This window comes from Dicentrarchus labrax, unplaced genomic scaffold (genome assembly GCF_905237075.1).
Source record: "Dicentrarchus labrax unplaced genomic scaffold, dlabrax2021, whole genome shotgun sequence".
Classification (NCBI taxonomy): Eukaryota; Metazoa; Chordata; class Actinopteri; family Moronidae; genus Dicentrarchus; species Dicentrarchus labrax.
This window is the reverse complement of record NW_026136722.1, coordinates 4,318,066-4,340,929: the sequence shown is the minus strand read 5'-3', so window position 1 is coordinate 4,340,929 and position 22,864 is coordinate 4,318,066. Positions and strand designations below refer to the sequence as shown.

Genomic DNA, 22,864 nt, shown 5'->3' with positions numbered 1-22,864 from the left:
ACTGGAAGGAAAAATATTAATTATAATTCAAACAAATATATGGTATTATTCTTTATTTTTATTATTATTACTGGAAGGAAAAAGATTAATTATAATTCAAACAAATATATGTTATTATTCTTTATTTTTTATTATTATTATTATTTATTTTCATTTTATATTTATTATTTTGTTAAGATATTGAGAAATTGTTATATTCTTTCCCTTCCAGTCTGTCTCTGAACTTTTTGGAAATTATGTAGCTTTAACATCTTGATGACATCTGTATTTCATATAACTTTATCTCTAATCTTTTTACACATGCATGAACTAGACAGTGGTGGAAAGCAGGCTAACTAACATTTGCTTGAGTACTGAAGTACAAAATTGTACTTCAGTAGTTCCATTTTTGACTACTTTATACTCCCAATATTGTGCTTCTAGCTGTTATTCCCTTTATTTGGCAGTTACAGTCTTATTTTGAAAATATTTTCTACCTGATACAAATCTCACAATACTCAAAAAATGCACTCAAAAAAGTCAATAATCTGTTTCCAGTACATTAAGATGAGTCCTAACTGTAGTGTCACTAAGTCCTATTGCCTGACATTACACATTCTGAAGTACGACTTCAAAAGAAAACAAATAGTTTAGCTTTGATAAAAAGCAAATTAGTCAAACAATTATGCAAAAATGCTTAAATGTACTAGGACTCACATTTTTCAAAACTCTCATCCAGAATATCAGTTCTACACTTATTGTGACATATTTTGTTTTGCTTTTTATGGCTACCCAATTTGCTCGCATAAGGCTCTGATTTGCTTTTAAATTCATATGATTTAAAATGAAACATTTTGTGAATATATCCATAATCACAGTCCAAACCATAATATACTATTGAACCTTGATGCTACAGTGAAGAAAACTGTAGTCTAATATTGTGTGACTGCAAAATAAACCCGGAATCAACAAAAAGTTAAAGCCCGTGATATTATTTAAGACTTATTGCAGCACATGATTTAGCGATAAGAACATCATTACCCACAAGCCCTTGGTAAAAGTCAGGTTGCTTTAGCAGCTGAATGGACGCTTCAACCCAATAATCTGTGGTTCCTCCCCCATCTCAGCCAATAGAGACTCTGTTGCTATCACCACTTGTATTTTTAGCAAATTGTTCAGCACCGTAGGGAACTACAAATATCCCTGCGCGAATTAAACTAGAGCCAGCTACGTAAATATAATTTTATAGAATGAAAAAAAACGTCTCAATTTGTTGTGTTTGTGGCGTCGCCACTGGAGGAAGACTATGGGTCCACATATGGTAATGAAAGTGAGGAGAGACATTTTTGTTTTTGTTTTTTTATCAGTCTGCGGGTTGATATTAAAATAGATATTGTCCACAGGGATCGCACTGATTATTTTCTGAAAGGAAAAGAGAGATATAAATTCCGCTATATGGGAAAAAAACAATAATAATAAGCCAACAGCTACTACAATATGAAGAAAGTAGTCCCTGCCGTCACGGGCGTGTGGGCGAGTCACACTGTATATATACGCCGGGTTGTCAAACAGTAAAGTTTCTCTGGACCCTCCATGCAAAGTGTCAGCTGAAGACTAACTGGGAAAAACCTTTGACCATCTGAGAACTGGGGTAGCACTCAACCAAAACCAACAATACCACGGTGAAAGAATATCTACAGGTCAGCCTCTGCACCAGCGACTCGACTGATCCGCCTTGATACCCGAGACAACACAAGGGAATTAAAACAGAAACGCAGGAGTACGAGTCAAGCTGGGGCATCAGTAACGATAGGTGAGTAATTAAATGCCAGCCGGTGCATGAAACGTGCTAATTTAATTTTAATATCCTTATAGGCGTGTTCACGGAAAACAGCATGTTGCTGTGTGTTGCTGTTTGTCTTTCCAGAAGCGTTGTCCATCCATCAAAATGCGCTGACTATAATGAATGACTGTACTGGTTCAGCCACTGACTACAGACTCAGCTTTTGTTTTTGTCTCGGCCCGTTATATATTTATATTAGCTCGGGTGACCCTCTTAAAGTCTGCTCGGCTGTCACGTTTAATTTTCGTTTTTTTTTTATTTGTTTTGTCGGGGTTGTTTATGCTGAGGAGAGACTCTTTCTCCATTGCTCAGTGCACACACTCGGTCGATAGGCTGCTCACCACTTAATTAGCTTTATAATTTAATTTACAGCGACAATTTGGCATGGAGGGATTCTTTACTTGCATGTCAGCTAAACCAGTGTCCTATCTGCTCCAGTGCCTTTTGACTGACATATGGCAGTAATCCCCAGGTAGACCCTGCTCCCGTGTTATCTGAGCTTGTCATCACACATGCAGACCTGGCTTATATTTCTCCAATCTCACGCTCTTCTTGCACGTTTACGTCCATTACTTGGCATCTTGTAGATTTGCAACATATTCCCAATTTAAACTACTAACCAACTACAATCTGTTAAAGTCCAAATGGGAGAAAACTGAATTCAACAAGACAAAAAGGAATAGCAAAGAATATAAATGTCCTGTTGTATGGAGGTTTGTGTGTGGTGATCACTTCAGCTCAGATGGGCCTTTTCTTTATGTTGCTCTTAACAATTATAACAATAATTTATAAAGGGGCTTTTGCTTTCATAGATATAATTGTAGCTTGTGCTTAAGATAAATCTGCAGCTTAATGGATAAAAGCTGTCATGTAGTGGATGCTTTGCAGCACACACACATTTGCAGCTCTGATAATGAGTCCATGTAAACAAAAATAGCTCTATAGATCCTGCTGTTGGTCTGACCCACAACAACAGGCCTGTAAAAACGAATCCAGCTCCCTCAAGCTGTGTAGCAAATCTGCATGTGAGGAATATAGGGATCAACACGGCGAGGGATTCTGTGAATATGGAAGATTTTGATGTTTTTATTTAAAAACTGCATGCTGTGGTTTACGATTTAGACCATCTATTGCTCTCCTGAAGCAGCAAATCTGCACATATTAACTGAGTTATTCCTCTGTCATTGAATGACATTGGATCTTGTGTATCTTACTGTTTTTTTGTTTTTTGTTCCTTTTTTTTAAATAATGAGAGGTACGAAATGCAGTAGATGCTGTAGGCGGCTCAGCTGTGTGTGTACTCAAGGTGTTTAGTGATGATGGCTGTTGCAGGTGACCGGCCGGTGGATTCTTCTGGGCTCTAAGATCCTTTATTCCCTTTAACTCATTTTTTAAAACAGGTTGTGGAGAGAAGTGGCACCATACATGATGCAAAATGGGGCCCTATTTATAGCCCATTCTAACCAACCCCCATCTTATCCTTCAATGTCACCTTTTTCATGCGATGGGAGAAATGTAAATCTCGTCTTGAGCTGTCACTCCGGCAGCCCTGCATGCAGCCTGTGCAGCTTTATCTGTAATAACATTAGAATTGTCTTTAATCGGAGGCGTCTTTCTAATCTTAGCTGCCGAATCCCCATCTGGCAGGGAAGTGAATGTGAGTGAATTGTTTGTGTGTGCGTATTGGGGGAGGGGAGGGGGTGATCGCGCACACTGCATGGTGGGAAATGGTGTTCTGTGAAGTCGTCTAACTGTCCTGCCATTTTACTCTTCTTTCTTTGTGAGTCTTGTGGCGTTGTTTTTATTTTTCCTTTTTGCATGTAATCTTTCACTCGGTTTGACTCTGCATGGTGATGAATGGGCTGTGTGACTGTGTGTTTAAGCATTAAGCAGGAGGCACTCCATGGGATCGGATTCAGATTATAAAGGATTTATGCAGCCCACAACACAGCATCTGCCACATCCATCAGTACACCGTGTAGTTGATAAAACCAAAATATTAAATATTAAATGTGTATAATTGCTGTGTGTCACTGAATAAGAATAGTGGTTGTGTAAATATGTTTGCTCTTCTCTGAACAAACAATATACAGTATGTATATTCAGTGATGCTGGAATATTTTCCCCTCATCCCTTTTTAAGTAATCACATGTCTAACAAATGTAATGTATTTTTGCTGTACTGTATTAGAGAAATGCAATTTGACTCCTAAAGGCATTACAATGGGCTTCTCACACTGTTTCACCGAGCTCTTTGAATCTATTTTTAATTGCTTTAAAGTCATTTCACAACAAATTAGACAAGTGTCAAGTTTCCAATTTAAATTAATCTTTGCCATCACGGGCCAGTACAGATAGTATGTCTCAGTGTATGTCATTGAGCAGCAACTCATCCGCTGGTCCCAAACCGGCAGACGTGTATATTTCTCTCGCGTGTGTGTGTGTGTCACTTAAGTGATGCATTTACTGAACCATGTATGCTCAAAAGTGTCGTAATTGGCAGCATGTCTTTACTGTAATGCAGTTTGTTTGTGTTTTTAAATTGCGATTCTTTAAAGAAAACAACAAAATGCAAGTTTTAGTATGTTTAATTGTTGCTGACAAAAACAAACCTGTAAATAATACTTGCTTAAATGTGTAAAATGATAATTAATGAAAAAGGCTTTCTATGTCCCTAAAAATATAATTATTTCCTGTATACAGCTCGATAACCACGTCTTAACCCCTTTTTGATTCTAAACCATTTCTTGCCAGGTAAAATGACAGCTTTCCTTTGTTTTTTCCTTCACAGTTGGGACCTGAAAACATTGTTGTATATTTGTGACGACACAAAAAAAACCCTGCAACCTGCTGCCCCTGCCTTCAAGGTGCCTTTACCATGGTGACACTAAAAGAATCATACACTTTTCAATAACCTAGAGGAAAAACTCCTTGTTAAATTTGCATTGCCTCACTTTCATCATCATCTTGATCACTTTGCTCCCAGGACGGCGCTAACCTGGTGCGGCCATGCATCTAGAAGTTAAGGTTGCCCTCAACTTCATCGTGTCCTACCTGTACAACAAGCTGCCTCGGCGTCGAGCCGACCTGTTCGGCGAGGAGCTGGAGAGGATACTGGTATCTCGTTTTGAGGGTCACTGGTACCCGGAAGCCCCCCTCAGAGGTTCTGCCTTCCGCTGTATTCACCTGGGAGCACCAAGGGACCCCGTGGTTGAGTTGGCCGCCAAGAGAAGTGGACTGGACACGGAGGAAGTGCGTGCAAATGTTCCTGCAGAACTCAGTGTGTGGATTGACCCTTACGAGGTATCCTACCAGATTGGAGAGAAGGGGGCAGTGAAGGTTCTCTACCTGGAGGACCCTCCAGGCCTCGGGTGTGACAGCGAGAGAGTCGAGGGGGTGATCAGAGAGGGTAAAGGAGATGCAGAGGCGGAGGAGGCCAAGAGTCTGGGCTTCAACCCAGATGCTCAGGTGTTTGTACCAATTGGAAGCCAGGCATCTCCTGCCCTCATGCCGTCGCTCTCTAGCTCTCCCACACCACTGTCTGGCCAGTCCTGCCCCGGGCTCTTTAGCTACCCTAGCTCCAGCACACCCACCGACCCTGCTGCCCACTCCTCTAACACCTCCACCCCTTCCCCTCCCAGCGGCGGGCTTCCCTACCTCTCCACTCAGCAGCAGCCCTCGACTCTTCCCACTGCCCGTCCTCAGCCCATCACCTTCACCACCGCAAGCTTCGCCGCCACTAAATTCGGCTCGACCAAGATGAAGAAGTGCAGCGGGGCCGGGTCGGCAGCTAGCTCTGCTGTCGTCATACCCCCTGCCCAGAGGATGCTCTCCCGGTCTCCCACCACCATCTCAGCGCCAGAGCTGCTGAAGCACAAGCCCCTGTCCCTCTCCTTGCACTCCCTCGGAGGTCCCATTGCCAGCCAGCTCTCTCCCAACGCCAAAGAGTTTGTCTACCCAGGATCCCCAGGCCCTCTTTACTTCGACGGCGACACCCAGCCCATGCAGCCTCATGCCAGCCCATTCCAACCCCCCCACACTGTTAACACCCATCCATCTTTTGACCCCTTCTCCAGCCCTCCTCCTGCCCAGAGCGTGGGCATCATTGGCAGCAACGGAGGAATCCCCTACATGGAGAAGCCACCGTTTGTCGAGGGTTTAGGAAGCTACAACCTGCAATATCCTAGCCAGTCCTTCCAGCCTGTCGTGCTGGCCAACTAAGCCTTCATTTGTAATGATAAGAATTGTTGTAGGAGGAGGTGGGTGTAGGACAATGATTCTCCAGATATTTTCAGTTTTTCTAACAAATTGTTCTAATACTAATACGAGTTAAGAATTAGTTTTACTACAAAGATTTAAAATACCACGTCCACTGAATAGTTCATGTGATCTGTTTTGTTCCAGCATAACCCCCAACTCCACCCTGCCCTTTTGTTCATTGCTGTTACTCATGTTCTGCGTGTTGGCTTTGATGACAGGAGTTGGTGGGTGGGGTGGGGTGGGGTGGGGGTTGAGTTTCTTTCTACCTTGAGTCGTTGCCAATCTCTTTATGTTTATTATTTTGCATTGAATGTTGATGCGAGGGACTTTTCTTTTTTTCTTGTAGTTTAATGGACCCGGCTCTAGTATAGCTCCATTTGCACTGCACTGTCATGCTGTGAAAAAGGACCTCGCCAAGTCCTGCAGGGAACGACGGCTGTGGAAAGCTCAGCACTTTGCTCTGCAATCTGCTCTGCCCTACTTGCCACAAATACAGAGAGGGGGGCTCTGCTGTCTCTGCGTGTGTGTAGTCCTGTTCTGTTTTGTTGTGGCTCGGCGTGATCGAGAGACTTGTTTGTACGATGGGCCCGTTACCCTTGAAACGCACTCGTGCACAGGCACAATTTGACTCTGTTGTTGTCACCGGGGTGCATATTGGATGCAGTTTATCGTCAGCTGGAACGTGTACATGACGTGGGCTTAAATTTAAATGAGAGCAGCAGAGGGAGCAGAAGAGGGGCATCGGGGTGTTACAGGAGCGATGTAGTAGAATGTATTGTACCTGTCGGGGGAAACTGCAGCTGGGAAGGTCGGGGAAACCTTGGGGAATGTGAAAAGCAAATAGATCTTTCCATTTTAAGACAATAAACATGTGCTGATACCTCAATTATACACACAGGGATGCAAGTTATGGCTTCATACATGTATTCAAATGGACAGACAATGCACACACATACGCAGAAATATGTGCACATACACACAATTCCGTGTGTGTGTGTGTGTGTGTAGAAGGAGGTGAGGGGGAGGGGATGCAGCAGTTAAGCAGTAGGGATTGTGATAAATGGCTTAGCATGACTTTGACTATGAAGGAGAGGTTTTCCTCTGCATGAAGAGGAGAGAGGGAGGTGGGAGAGAAGGGAAGACAGAAGGAAATGAGAGAGGGAGAGAAGCAGCTAGAGGGTTCTGTTGCCTGTGTGGCGTCCGGGCTGTGTTGGCTTAGAGAACGACACTTTAAAACCCAGAGCACGTTTCTGGTGAGTTTAAATGGTATTGAAGCCAAACGCTCACACTATTCTCTCCCTCCTCTTGAAATTCTTCAGTGATCTCTGCTCCTCTGGCTGTTAACAAAGGAAAACCAGAATATACACACAGTTCAGGTTCTGCTCTGTCTTCCCCCCCAGTCGCAGTGATGTAGACAAAGATACAAAGATGAATGTTCTTTATTGGTGTGTCGCTTTTGACTCTTTATTTGATGGCTTGTCAGATCTGTGGAAGTCTGCCGTTTCTAACTAAGGTTTGTTTACCAGCCGGGTCCATGTGATTGTTGGTTAGTCACTACAGGGAAGGGTAACCCCCAGATGTCCATTTGAGCTGTCCAGCACTTTATTACTGGGCTCCTGATGCTGTGTGTCGCCCACAGACATGAGCGCTAAACCATTCCTTTGCCCTCTTGTTTGGTAACTGCACATTTTATTCAGCTGTCATGAAATGCTTTAGAGATTTAAACAGGAGCTTAATTTGTATTCAGATGCATCATGCTGGTGAGGAGATGCTGTCTGTCTTGTCCGTTTTATTTGAATGTTTTCTAGACCCGTAAATGTTTTTGTACAAGATGAAACAAGGACCCTTGACGCTGGTTTTGCAATGTGACAGCTTGTCATATGCATGAAAGTTTAATTTCTTTATTTCTTTTTTTTTTTTTTTTTTTTTTTGGTTTTGTTCTTTTCAAGGGAATGGGTGGGGAGGTACACATCTCTGTAAATGTTATGATTATGAGGGAAAAATGCATTTATAATTTTTGTTTTGTAATTTATTTCCAATATTTCTATATTTTTGTTTTTGCAAATTATCACTTACATTTGTATGAGTAAGACATGACAAGTCCAGGAATATGTATATAAAAAAAGTTCTTATGTTCAGATTCTTTGTTTAGTTTCTTACATGCTGAGGTTATTTTTTCAGAAAATAACATGAATATATGCAAACTGAGACAAAAATAAAGATGTACAGAATAAAGTATTGAATGTGTATTGTACCTTGTACAGCATTTGTCTAATAAGACGGGTAAATGTATTCATTCTTCAAGTTGGATTTGGAGTTTAAGATGTGAATGTTTACAGTGGGTTTGTGTAGGAAAAGATCGCTATGTGCTCCCAGGGCAGTCTGACAACACTACTCCCATAGGCAGTACATTTAAACCAAAAATCTCCACATTTCAGATTCATTTTTGAGTGCAATGAACCTCCCTTTTTATGTGAATTTATTGCATATTGTGTGGTCAGCAAGCCTATTTCTCCCCTCTTTTTCTAAACAATTGCACATCAACACTACTCACTTAGCCTGCCTGTTTTTGTCTGTAGTAGCTGCTACAGTACCCAAACCCAGATAGCTTCAGATTTATATGAACAATAATGTCTTTTAACCTTCCTCGTATTATATTTCCAGTCAACACTTAACTTTTTCTCACCAGATTTCTTCAGCCTGGTCCTTTGGTCCTGATACTATAGCCATATCCCAGACTGTCTTTGCTTACACAGATGCTCACCCTTCTCCAGTGTAATGTAATGCCATAATTTAAATTACCCTGAAGGATTTAAGGGGTTACTACCTCTCTGCACCCAGAAGAAAAATATATATCTCCTCAATAGGAAGACAGTGTTACGGCAGGTTTGGAAGGTTGAAGGAAATGAATGTGCTGTGAATGTGTATTTTGATCTGTCGTTAGTCGACCCTGGTTGAGATGGCCTGCAGAAAATAAATGGGGGGGGGGCTGCTCATTTTATTGTGTTTAAAAGTCTTGGAAAGATTTTTAGTCACATGCATGTCCAAATGACCCCTTGTTTTTTTGTTTTGTTTTTTGTCTTTTTTCCTCCACATTTGTCAGATTATTCAGTGCAAACGAGGTGTGTTGTAAATTTCCTCTGCATACAAATTTGGGCTCTTAAGGTGAGAGATCTGAGGATGTGAATGATTATTGTAAAAGCTCACATCTTTAAGAGTGACTGCTGGTTTGTGTTTTACACTTGAAAAGAACAGATTAGACAGCGCACCAGAGATCAGCTCTAAACGCAGGCTACTCTACAATCAGGGTTGAACATTAATGAAGAGGAAAAACAAGAATTTTGTATTCTGATGTCCTTTGCTTATATCGATGTGTGCGTTTTATTTTGCACTTTGGAATATTTCATTGTCATAAAAGAAGTTTATTTTCTATGTAAAAAATTTAACATTTAAGAGTAAAATAGATATAATTAAAAGTTCAGATGATGTATAAATATAGTGCTTTCTTTCCTGCCTGTATTTTATTATTTTTCCTATTTTGTATCTGATCCGTACACCCTGTAGATGTGTAATGAATCTTTCACTACTGAAATGCAATGACCTGTTTTCTGTGCTGCCCCTCGAGAATGGGGAGTTACTACTGCAGTTTCTTATTGTATCAGATTCTTTTTTAAGTTTGTAATAAAAAAATCAGATTGGCAAAAATAAGCATGGAAAATAAGCTATTTGTGTCGTCCTCATTGTTTATGGGTATGTAGAGCACATGAATTAAACCTTTTACGTGAAAAATAATGCAGACATGCACATCCTCTCACCTCTTAATGTCTACGTGTGTTAGATTTGAACATATTGCAGATCAAAGTTTGAGGAGTGGATCCCTGCGTTCCTCTGAAAAGCCTGAGCAATGTGTTCTCTTATGGCAGTAAACAAACTCCAGTGATGTTTGATCAATAATTCAAAGCAAAGATGAAAATTCTCAAACGGTGAGGAGCCAGATTGCTCACCACCCACCTCAGCTGGACCCATCCCAGCAGATATTACTTTATATTTCATCATCCAGTCGTCTGTCGGTCGGTCGGTCGGTCGGTCGGTCTGTCTGTCCTGTGCTAGTGCCTCTGTCAGATACAGCCACAGCTGTAACGTTGGCTCGCTCATGTGAACACACTGGGCTGTGCTTTCTATAGTAACGTGCAGTGGTGTGACATTAACATGCATGGCTAGGCTCCTCCTTGGCTCTCCTCTACTCTCCTCCACATCTTCATCGCCCACTCACTGCATCCCTGCGTCTCCCTCCCTCCCTCGGCTCACATGTCTTTAACTGCATCCCCATTCTCCATCTTTTCTCCTTCCATCCCCTTGCCCCATCTCCTCCCCCACTTCTCTCTTCTCACGTTCAGCACCCTTTCCTCTCCTCTCCTCTCCTCTCCTCCCCTCTCCTCCCCTCTCCCCTCCTTCCAACCACTTGATCCTTTCCTGTCCTTGCCCCCCCCCACCTGATTCCCAGAGCCCCTCCCTTACTTTCTCTTTCCTTTCTCCATCTTCCACACATACAACACACACACACACACTCATCCCACTGGTCTTTGAGGCTGCTGCTGCTGTTACGCAACGCTGCTCCCCAGTGTGTCGATGTGATCATTACGCAACATCTCCTACTCCTCTGGAATACTGATGAGCAGCAGGCAACGAAGGGACAGTGCAAAGACAAGGCGTCTAAAAGAAAACAATCACGTTGTGTGTGTGTGTACATGTGCACTCGGAGGGATGGTGCATGTGTGCATCAAGGATGAGTTTAAGGATAAGTAAGATGGTTCCATTTGTCCACCAAACCGTGCTTCTTTTGTTATCTATTGCTTCTTTGTCTCTCAGCACCAGTGTGCCTCCCATTAGAGCTGCTGCAGCTGGTCGATGACTCAGGCAAGGTCAAACCATGTCATTAAATCCCAATTTATTTCATATGCATGATACAAGATACAGTTAGGACATGGTACTGCTGTTGCATGTATCCAATACATGGTTAGGACAATACAAAAACACCCAACATATGTTTATATAAAAAGAGAAAATAAATCAAAACACCACAAAACAAACAAAACTGTAAAAATGTTTGCAATATAGACTTTGAAATATTTTTCCAGGAGTATTGTAGCTACTTACTGAATAGTACAGAAGGGCATAATGGTATTGATGCGAAGCGCAGAGCGGACAGTTTCAGACCTGAAAACAGCAGTTCAGAGATAGCAGCTATTACTATCTTTGTCTAACATTCATATCTACATTTGCAGATCTAAACCGCTTCTAATCATAATTTTCCTTTGCAGCCTGCTATATGTCATTGAGCAGGTTTGTGAGTTGCAAGCCAGTTTCATGAGGTGCTACGCATCAAAAAAAAAAGAGTAAGACTTTGCTACATACTGTATGCAGTACTATAAAATATCTTGATTTGTTGTCTTCTAAAAGGCTCCCTTTGGCCAGTACCTTTACTTAGCCTTATGCAGGACATTTTTAATCAAGTTGAAAAGTAACCAAAAGTTTGCATTCATCAACTACGTCAATGTATAAACAGCACAATGCAGTCAATGTCAAGTTTGAATGTCAATGCAAAATAAAACACATTGCTAGGAAATGTGTGTTATACTACGCCATCTGGAAACTTAAACACAGAATCTATCAAGAAAACACAAAATCACCAACTGATCCAGTGTATCTAGATAAAGATCAATCTTTAGTAAATAGAAAACAATCCCACAGTGATCAAAAGATGCTGTTTTCAACTGATGTTCACCCAAGGTTGAGCACTGGCTGCACAAGGATAGGTAGCGCTTTTATGCCAGTCATAAACACAGGACATCATAGCAAAGATGTTCTGCTTTTTCTTTTGACAAAACTGTACAATAGACCATCGACCTACCCATCCAAAAACATATCTGGTTTTCAGTGATGGTTTACAGACATAAGTACACTTGGTGTAAAATATGCAAAACAAAAAACAAAAAAACTAATTCACCGGGTTTCATGCATTAGGATCCTAGACTACAAAGGATCTAAACTGGAAGCACAAATGACTTTGGGGCATTTCTATTTAGTACATCATAGCAATTTTACATACAACATCATCACTGAAATAAAACGAGCATTACATAACAGAGTATTATTGCCACATGTATTTTCTTTTCAAGATTACGGCGATAATGAGCACAAGCCGACCGATCACGAAATCTGCATCAGCCAAAGACACTTGAGATATAGAGTCCCATAACAGTCTGTAATGTATTTACTAATTGAGACACAGACTCAGCCAATTTGGCAAAAAATAACTCAATTTATCAACTCGGATTTAAGGTTTTTGCCAAATGGAACCAAGCTGCTTTTTATGTGCTCTCTGTTTCAACCAACACCGCGCTGTAGCCCTGCTAAACTTTGACCCATTCAAAATAGGAAGTGTTGGATGAGGTAAATAAGCGTCTGCCCTGTCCTCTGTGTGTTCAGACACATACTGTAAGTATATAGAGAAAAAATAAGATCCCATAAAACTATATAAATCTGTTTTTAAAACATCCAAAAGCACAGTTTACCCATTTAATTCCCTGCATTGGTTTCATTAGAAGTATTGTTCCTCAAAGGAAATAGAATTATCTGACATATTGTTATACATCACAATTAATAGATGCATTATTACCATCAGAATAAATACAGCACTCATTGACTATTTGGCAAATATAAGGAATAGTATTGAGTTAATAAAGACACAGTCAGAATCCCTGTCTCAGGAAATGAAGACCGTGAGACTTGAGAGTTGTTTATTTACAAGGTTTAGAAGCAGTCAACTTTGGGCCTGCCTTCATTTAAGAAAAAAAACAAAACAAAAAAATCAATCCAGCCATCACTACACCATGATCTGGCAGGCAGTGGCTTTAGCGCCCTCTACCTGCAGTGTGCAGTAAAATAAACATCCCTACATGTTATCATACCCCTCCACTAGTGAGGGCCCTAGAGATCATCAGACATATGCCTTCAATAGTAACCTACAAAAAACCAAAACAACTACTCTCTCTCTGTTTGTAAAATCATCATCTTTTAACAAAATCTTGTGTGAGGCTCTCGAAGCTGATCTGAGGTTAGTAGAAAAGGAAACTGAGTAGCTTTAAATAGTGGGCCATGCAAGGTTTTTTTCTGAACAAGCTACTGTGTCTCCCGTGGTGTTTGTGGTAAATAAGGTAGATACCTGCCACCACTGTAATCTCTACACACTGTTTTTTTTAAGAAAAAGTGCATAAATGAATTACACACTGATAGGCGCACCTATCTCTGTGGTGCAGGGCGATTATGACTATATATACAAAACAGTTTAAACAGTGTTTGTGTGCGCAGAGGCGTGCATGTGGATTATAAGAAGGAAGAACTGTGACTGAATCACATCAGAAACGGACTCTCACCCTTTTCTCCTCTGCCAGCCTGAGATCTTTGCTTCCTTTCTCCTCAGCCACTGTACCACTGTGAATCGGTCTCCCGCTCCCTTATTCACCTATTAATTTCTCCTGACCTGCCTGGAGTTAATCAACATCGTTCTTCTGAGCCACAGCTGGAGTATTTTAAAGGAAGTACAGACATAACAAACACTAATGTAAGTACAACACAAGGAAATGTGAGGGACGGCAAGTGTGCGCCAGTCCAAATACACAACTTACACACATGCTTTGGTCCACTAAGAAGAAGTGCTGTGCAGTGATAAAACTATAATTTGTGTAGTATTTAACAGCCTGTGATTCTTCTATACCAGTCGGCTCTTTTCATATTTCCTGACATTGTTGAAACTGTGTTGAGACAGATCATATTTTCCATGTGTGTTTGACCATGGGAGTATCCACAATCGTTCGCTTCCTCTCTCTGAGTGTAGGAGCCAGGCGCTCTCCACAGGCCTTCCTGTGACCACCGCTCCCATCATGCCTCGCTGCCTACCAGTGTGTATCCAAAACTCGGGAGGTTGACACAGTGACTGGAGGCCAGCAAAGACAACAGTGCAAATTTAGATTCCCTTGGTGTTTGTGTCTGTGTTGAATTCTGCGGGGAAGGGAGTTCTGCTTTTTGTCTCATTGATACTTTGTAATTCTGAGTTCTTTACAGTGGGCCATACTTAGCCTCATATCGGACCAGGATGTTCTTGCAGCGACCACAGTCCTTTCGCAGCTCGGCCACTTGCTGCCGGAGTGCCGCGTTTTCCCGTTCCAGGAAGGAGGCGCGCACCGTGATCTGATTCTCCTTCAGCCGCCGTGCGTCGCGAGAACGCTTTGCTGCCACATTGTTCTTCTTTCTCCTGGACCAGTATCTATCGTCCTGAGGGAGAGAAAGAGAGAAGATGAATGGAATAGCCAGAAAGGGAGAGGCAGAGTTGAACATAACTGACATTAGCAAGGGATTTAAAAACAAACAACATCTGTGTTGTGAAAACATCCCTCCCTATCTTTGATCTCTAATCCACAAGCAAATGCTTTCATCTTTACCTGAGGCCTTAAAGTCCAACTGCAATCAGGTTTAATCATTTCTTTTTGTGGTGTAAAAGTTCATGTGTGTTTTATTTTATATGTATTAACAGTTTTTATCTCAATTATTAAAAAGGGGGTTTTTGGGGGAAAGCTTGATATGATTAAATCAACCTACCTTCTGCTCATCTGGAACAAACACTTTCTTGGCCTTCTTGATCATAGGCTGCGGTTTCAGCTCCTCCTCTGAGAACTTGTGTTTGCGCGGGTTGAACAGCTCTCCCCCCGGCACACTGGACAGGACCAGGTCTGTGGGATCCGGCTGGAAATTGATGTCCACCTCAATGGCTTCTGGGTCGATGGGGGAGGGTGTGTTACGTTCTGCAGGGTTACGTTCTATGAATATGGAGATAAAAAGTATCTTGAATACAAGATAGGCTTCTCAACCTCCCAATTAACCATTAGGTACTCATAACTTACACAACTTATAGTCTTATTGATCACTAATACTGTTCAGCTGACTCGTCAAGTATACTACAAATAAATACATCATCTCTCATAATGTTCAGTTTCAGACTGTGTCAGGGAGGTGTTGATGTTTGAGGCTGTATTATATGCCTTTTTTTCCAGATACATTTATCGACGTGTTGGGCTTCTGTGTGCCCCGTGCGTACATTAAAGCCCAACTGATATATCGTTTTTTTTAATCCGATATGTGCATATATGAAAAGTGTTTTTGTAATGCAGACAAATGTGTTAATATATTAGTGTCACTGCAAAGTTTATCCAGCAGAGTGGACTGTGATTTACAATACTGTGGCGAGCAGTACAGAGTAAAAGAGAAGAAGCAGCTCTCAGTAATGCCTAGATTAGAATAGAATTAGAATTGGTTGACAATGTATAGTATGTTTAATTATTTAACTTATTAAAAGAATATTAAACATAAGTATTATTTAAGTTGGTTGTTTAAGAAAGCAGCCTTCTGGCTACATTTGCAATCCACAAATAAAAACAAAAATTTTGTTACGGTTTAAAAATATCGGCTGCATATCAGTGAATTTTCTCCCTCTAAAAATTGGTATTTTTCTCAAGAATCCTATATCAGTTAGGCTCTCGTGTACATATGCAAACATTTTGATGTAGATTTTCCCTCTGAGTGCTGTGAATTTGATATTTGTACTTGCACATTGATTTTTTTCCCTCCTTTGAGTTTCCCGCATAATGTGGAGTGGACCGTCATACTGGCCATTACCCAAACATATAAAAGCTATAGCATGGGCTCAAAGGTCTGCCTTTTGTCTGTGTGTCTACATGCTGCAATGTTAGTTAATGTTACACCAGTGTGAACGTGGCTAGAGCAAATAATACTGAACAACAGGTTGTAGCAGCAAATTTCATTGTTTAGTATTCTTCTTCTAGACACAGAATTTAAGATGCTCAGCTAGCAGGAATATATTTTATAAAACAGTAATGGGGAATTAAAAAACAGTATAAATGATCTGAGATGTAACAACATCTTATTAATTCTCACCTGTTTTCTTCTCTTTCACTTCCACTTCTGTTGTCGCCTCCTCAGACAAAGACTCCTCTTCTTGTCCTTCCTCTTCTTCTTCCTCCTCCTCCTCCTTCCTCCTCTTCTTCTTCTAGTTTAGCTGGTAGTAATGTAGTGACTGTCACCGTTTCTTCTGGATCTGAAGCAACCAGAGAGCTGGCAGAGATGGAGGGGGAAGATGCTGTGGTGGAGACGGAGGCTGCAGCAGCAGCAGCAGCAGCAGCAGGCGTAGTAGTAGCTGTAGCAGTAACCTTGGGGATGGATTTGCCTTTGCCTACCACGGAGGAGAGAGTCTTCTGCAGCTCCTCCTCCTCCAAGGTGACAGGAATACCATTCTCCAGGAGGAACTCATCCAGGTCCATGTACTCCAAGTGGAACGTCTCCCCATCATAGGGGATGGTCTTCTCCCAAATGGCTGGTGTCAAGGAGGCTGATACCCCTCCACCGCCGCCTCCGCCACCTCCTCTAGAACCTCCACCAGCACTGGCTGCCCCAGCCCCGCCTCCCTCCACATCCTCAGATGAGCACAGCTTCTCTTTCTCTATTTCTGCATTAAAAGACAGGAGGAAACAGCAGTTCAGTAAATGGCTTTTCTTTTGCACACATGACTTTCAGAGAGTTTGAGACACAAACAGGAAAAGTCAAGTAATGGATGGAAAGAGTCACAGTGGGAAGAAAGGGGGTGTGGTGGTGACCGAATATGTCAATGATCTTTAAAGTGAGAAAGTAGATCTCTAGATTAAATAAAATGCAGATTGAGGCTCCAGGGAAACCAGACAGGAGGACGAGGAAAATCACAGAAACACTGGAGAGAGACCTGCTTGTTCCTCTCCATGCACCACAAAACATAAAACACCACCACAAAAACTAGGGACCAAATAACACTAGACCAGTATGTTAAATGAAAAGCCAACCAATGTCTTTGTCTGTGAGTGTATCTCCAGTGTGTGTGCGCTGCTTGGAGAGCAGCAGAGAGGAGTTGGAACTTTTTGTTCTTTTTTGTTTCCTCGCAGCCTCGGAAGAAAACTAGCTCTGTGCGACATACGGCATGTCCGTCCTAATCTCGCCCCATTAACGACCATCGTTTATTAAATCCAACGAAAACGACAAAAGCCCCTGACACAGACTTTGCACATACAGTTTGACCATATACAGCTTGAAAAACAACAACAACAACAACCCGTCGATAAACTCGTAGTTAATGCACAAGGCACCAACCAACTGGAAAACTGAGCGCCGGTATTTGCATTGTGATCTTACCGTCGTCACCTTCCTCCAGGATGTTAGGAGGAGGAATATCCATGATCTTCTTCAAAGCGAACGGGAACGACTTCTGTGGAGCCGCCGTAATGACCCCCTTACCGCTGGGCTGAAGAGCCACTGTCACCGCGGCTTTGCCTGGCATTGTTTCCTTTCCAAGCTCCGAGTAGACCGGGGGAAAACGTTCCTGACGGTACCGAGAGCTGCCTCCTCCACCGGGAAACAACAGACACAAAACGGAAACGCGGCTCTACGTTGATTTCTTCACCACCGCTGCTGCTCTCAGGCCTTTTTGTTTGACAATATCAACGCGTTTGGACGCAAAAACAACACTACACAGACCCGTTGTTCTCCTCGCCCACCGAGAGCGCTCATTGGATATTCATGAGCTGCATGCCCCGCCCACTCTCGGAATAGTAGCCGCTGATTGGCTGTCTGCTCTGTCCATATTAACGTATAGTACAGCGGCTGTGAACGCAGAGTACCCGGAGCGACTCTTCTGTTAGCTCTGCGACTGTTCAATGATCAATAATCAATAATCAATGATCAATAAAAAGGCTACACGAGCGGAACGTTAACCACAATGAGAACATACACTCGCGTGCAGCCAATATATCGATTTATTTAAGTGGATAGTGTCAGTGCTCGCGGGAAGCACACATTCATTTGCACGCTCTCATTATGAGCGCATATTAAACTGTCGAGCCATCCCCAAAACACCGCGCGCACTGTGCTCGTGCAAGGACTTTCAGTCGCTCGCGTCCTAATTCTGCACGGGACGATAACTCGTGGCCAAACACGTGCACCCCCACCGCCTCCACCTCACGTGAAAGCACAATCTGTCGAGGGGCGTGGCTTCAGACAATTCGCACGTGCGGGCCAAGGCGAGTGGAGCGGGCACGCGCTCACGGTTAGAACAGCTGGCACGAGACCCAAACAGAGTACACGTTGTTCACGAGACAGCTCTGGTTAATGTTACACAGGGTCTTTATAATGAGTAGTTATAATTATTGTGTTACAGTTCAACTATTAAAGTCACCATTCATTCAGACTGTTTCTATAGTATCATTTATTGATTAGGCCTAACTTACATTATCCGTCCTATTTACACATTCAACATCAAACGCTCGCGGTGCCACAACAAAAGGGGAAATCTCACGTTTCCGTGCACGCGCTGCTATATTGCAAGAGACAGTGAGCGCGCAGTCCTCAGCAGGATGTTTGGGTTCAGGAACACGATGTTCAAACTGCACAACACCCCACCTTCAACACTAATCTGCGTTTTCCCCCTGGAGTTCACCACAGTAACCACAGTAACCACATGGTAAACAAAGTGCCTCGTGTCTACTGCCCCACAACGTTTATCCATTTAACTGGTCAATTGTGGTTTCTGCTAATGTATTATTGTCTAAATGTTGTGACTACCTAAGAACTCTAGGGTTATTGGTTGATGATACTGACACTGATAAGGAGGAAAATCCAGCTATGAACTAGTCAAACTGCTTTGTGAGTGCTGCACTGTATTTCATTTCTCTGAAACATTTATAATAATCTTTACTTTAAAAGTGTTTATAGTGAAATCCAGTTTAATTAAACATCTGTTCTGTAAAGTGTTAACTGGGTAATCACTCAAGCTACATAAGTTGGCACCTTGACAGACTGTAGACTACAGCTAAGTCTCTATTCCATACTATAGCAGCATGCACTACACTATAGTAGTTTCCAGTTAGTATGCGAGAAATCAATTCACTTTACTTCTTTGAACCAACAGTAAACGATGCAATGTATTCACACACAGATGTCAGCTGCCAATTTAACTTAATGAAGAGCGAGAGCACCTAAGATCTACTGCCAGGGGTCGCGTCACCATCTGTTGTAGGAGTTTATTTTGTCATTTTTCTTGTATAAACATACTACAGACTCTCTGTAGCATAGGACTGGTACATGGCCTGAGACTCCCTCTTTGTCAGGTTGATTAATAGTGGCAGGGGTAACTGGGTCAGTCTGACTCTGTGCCTGACACAATAACCACAACCTTTTCTTAAATAACGGATGGTGCCTCACCTGTACTTGTGCAAACAGTTCACAGTTCACAAAGTTGTCATTCCTTGTTACTTACTAAAAATCCTGCTGTGTGGCCCTATCTTTGAAGAATCTCATATTGATGAAAACATTGTATTTACTGCCATGAAGCAGCTCAGACAGGAGGTGGCCTTGTGGTCCAGTTGTTTCAGGACAAATGAGAACAGGAGGCTTTTGTATGCAAACTGCATCATGGTTCTAAGCAGAAAGGCAGAGTTTTAACAGAAAATCCTCTTATTGTGTTTTTCCTCTCTGCAGCAGGGGAGACGTCTGCTGTTTTACAGGTTTTATACATCACAGTGTGAGTGTGTAGTGTGATGAGAAAATGCTGTATGCTTGGCAAACTCTTATTTAATGTTAAAATCAATCATTATAATGAACAAACAGAGATTATTAAGGTTTTTTTTGCATCCTAGCATGTTGTAGCATGTTCATGCTGCTTAAAGACATGAAATGCACAAAGAAAAGGTCAGAAAGAAATATCAGGGCATCACAAAGAGAATAAGTAATCATTATTATTATTGATCGCAACTAAAGGAAAGGGCAAACAGTAGGGTGATCCATCAGCGTCATGTCACATTATTAACAGGCGCAACAAACAAGACAGTGAAACTGTCAATGCAGATGTGAACAATAGTGTGTCTAAATCAATGATAATGAACCCATGAAACAAAGGCAAGTATAATTTAGAAGAATGAATTTCATCACTGGATGGGGCATGTGACAGCCTACCATCAGTCATCAGGGAGAATTAATGAGTATCTTCTTGCTGCTGCAGAGGGCGTAAAATGCTGAATTATAACATCATAGTGACACAAGCTTCATATGTTGCAGTTATTTTCTTTTCAAAATCTTATACCTTAAGTGATATTGATGAGGTCAACAGCCATGACGCCACGTTTTTATAAGAATTTGAATGATGATTTCATATCCAATCAAGTTAAGCCAATCAGATATTTATTTTAAAACTATGCTGTCGTGTGCATTCTGTCCTCCTCGAGACATGCAAGTACATTTCATTCAGCTCTACAGTGTTATATTATGAGATTTACTGTAAAGACTTATGCACATCATGCACATGGCTTATATTCTTGATGTGTCAGCATGATCAGCAAATGCCTCAGTGTTGGGAGTCCAAGATTATGACATTAAATGAATAATGCCACTTGTGTATATTTTAAATTACAAGATGATATTTAGTTTGCATGTGGTCCAATGACACAAATATGTGAACAACTTCGTACCACAAACAAGATCCTTCTTACAATGCGGAATGTGAATCCCACCATTGTCTACCAGGATGTGTGACCCCACTGTCCCTCGGCTTACCCAAACCCTCCAAACATCCACCCCACTGATGGACCCTTCAAGAGATTATACAGCCATGTCCAAATTCCTAATTTGCATACCAGCAGTTTACAGGCAAATTTTATTCAACAACAGGGAATTAGTGGTTGACCAACATGGGTTTTTCACTGGCTGATGCCGATGACAATATTTAGAGAACAAGGCTGCAGATGACTGAAATTAAAATTTTTATTCTGTTCTATAGGATATTCATGCCGATGTTTACAGCAGGATGCATTAGAGTTATAGTACAGGGCTTGACACCAACTTTTTCCCCATCTTTCCAAAACTCACAAAGCACTAACAGCTTACCACAGCAGTCGCACTGACAAGGCTGTCTGAAGACATTTCTCGTCTATAGGCAGACCGAGTAATAATAATGATAGCAGCATAGTAAAAGAGCATAATAGCAAAGTAAAACTTATTCCTGCAATGTTGCAAAGGTTCAGTTTCACTTGGATGTGGAAGTCTGACCAGTAAACTGCACATACTGCATAATGTACTCTCAGCACTGTCCTCACCATCTGGAGGAGAGCAGTTCTGACATGTGCAGGTGAGGAAAAAAAGCAAAACAACACTTGAAGTAAGAAAGAGAAGGGCTGCTGCCTAGTGGTCTGAGTTACCATAACATGTGATACCAACATAACTGGTTCAATTACACCTGCGGGCCTCTGTTGCATGTCACCTCCCCTCACTCTCTCCACGCACTTCCTGCCTGTCTCTGCTGTCAACTATCGAATAAAGACGGTTAAAAAAAACACTAAGCAAGAAAGTATACATAAAGAACCATGTGCACAAAGAAACTAATGATGTGATGAAACATTGAGTGAGGAGTGTTTCAGTGTTGTTGCATCAGTTGCAGGCTTGCTGTGTTGTGACTGCACGGAGGAACAGCTCAAACAGTTTGCTGACACAATGTAATCTTACTGCCTTTGATCAGTTGTGCACATTTTGAGAGATCAAAGTAGCACGACACATTTCCATATAGGCCTGGACTTTGCAGCAGGGATAACTTCATGATCAGCTTTACTACAGTAGTAATCAATGCCAAGATGAGTTCCCGATTGCAGCAGGAGTGTGATGTATGAGAGAGCAGACTACATTTAATCCCACTGTAATGAGGGTTGTGAGGTGAGGAAGAAACGACAACCCCCTACTGGTCATGTCCTTTTCACACTCAAATGTATATTCATACTGTCTTCTGAGGCAGCCACCACCCCCCCCATACTTCCTCCTGTCCTCTTGATCAAACCCCACACCCACCCGACCTTCCACTGTTAATCACATTTGGTCTGTCCACTACCTTTTGTCTTACTTCCCTCTGACTCCGATGTTAATCATGTAACATCTGGTGACTGCCTGATCAATGAATACCATTTACATACTGTCTATTGTATCCCATGTATAAAAGTACCTTGTTTCATTTGCTCTGGGTCCACTTACCGACTCAGACCTGTGCTGTGTAAGTAAGTTCACCAGGATGCCGGCATGCTTTATTAAACACACCACAACAGCAAACCTGAATTGGACTTGAATGATTTTTCTTCAACAGAGGTTTTAAAATTTCCCATGTATCAGGATTAAAGTTCTCTTCTACTAATAATAATTTTGCACCAAATGTGGAAGAAGTCTTTTTTAATAAAAAGAAGCAATACCTTGATGTAAAAATAAAAGTCCTGCATTCCTAATTTCACTTCAGAAGTTTTGACAGAGCATCAAAAGTAAAAGTAGCTACTCATTAGGCAGCAGGATGGCCACTACCAAAGGGCTATATTATATGATTGGATTATTATTACTGGTGATGTTTACATACTGGGTATGGTTGGGTAGTTTATTCTATAATAATGAACACTTCTACATATTAGTCACATAAATGTAGGCTTAGTAGAATAAATAGCACACTTTTTCCAAATGTAGCCGAATATAGGTAAAGCAGTATAAAATATTAAAAGGTATAAGTACCTTAACATTGCTCTTGACCCTAAAGCGGTATGAAATAATAAGAGCAACACTTTGACAAGTTTCAAGCTTGTTCTTGAAACTTGTCTACTAAAAAACTACT

At 41.6% G+C, this 22,864-nt stretch overlaps 2 protein-coding genes across 3 annotated transcripts; one reads left to right on the top strand and one right to left on the bottom strand.

The window, feature by feature from the left end:
- The first annotated feature begins 210 nt into the window (after positions 1–210).
- LOC127356571 (protein Tob2) lies at positions 211–9,802 on the top strand. Of its 2 annotated transcripts, XM_051388425.1 has the most exons (3): positions 211–1,792; positions 4,613–4,688; positions 4,808–9,802. In XM_051388425.1, the coding sequence occupies exon 3, from the start codon at positions 4,831–4,833 to the stop codon at positions 6,040–6,042; it is 1,212 nt and encodes a 403-aa protein (XP_051244385.1). In that variant the 5' UTR covers positions 211–1,792; positions 4,613–4,688; positions 4,808–4,830; the 3' UTR covers positions 6,043–9,802. The 2 variants fall into 2 exon arrangements, with proteins under 2 accessions (XP_051244385.1, XP_051244384.1); XM_051388424.1 differs by having other exon boundaries at positions 212–1,792; positions 4,613–9,802.
- A 1,210-nt stretch (positions 9,803–11,012) lies between these two features.
- Positions 11,013–18,031, bottom strand: tefb (TEF transcription factor, PAR bZIP family member b). Its single transcript, XM_051387493.1, is given in 5 exon segments — positions 11,013–14,415; positions 14,740–14,957; positions 16,093–16,195; positions 16,197–16,660; positions 17,374–18,031. Coding segments are annotated over 5 exon segments (1,146 nt in total). The 5' UTR covers positions 17,519–18,031; the 3' UTR covers positions 11,013–14,199.
- Positions 18,032–22,864: the final 4,833 nt, after the last annotated feature.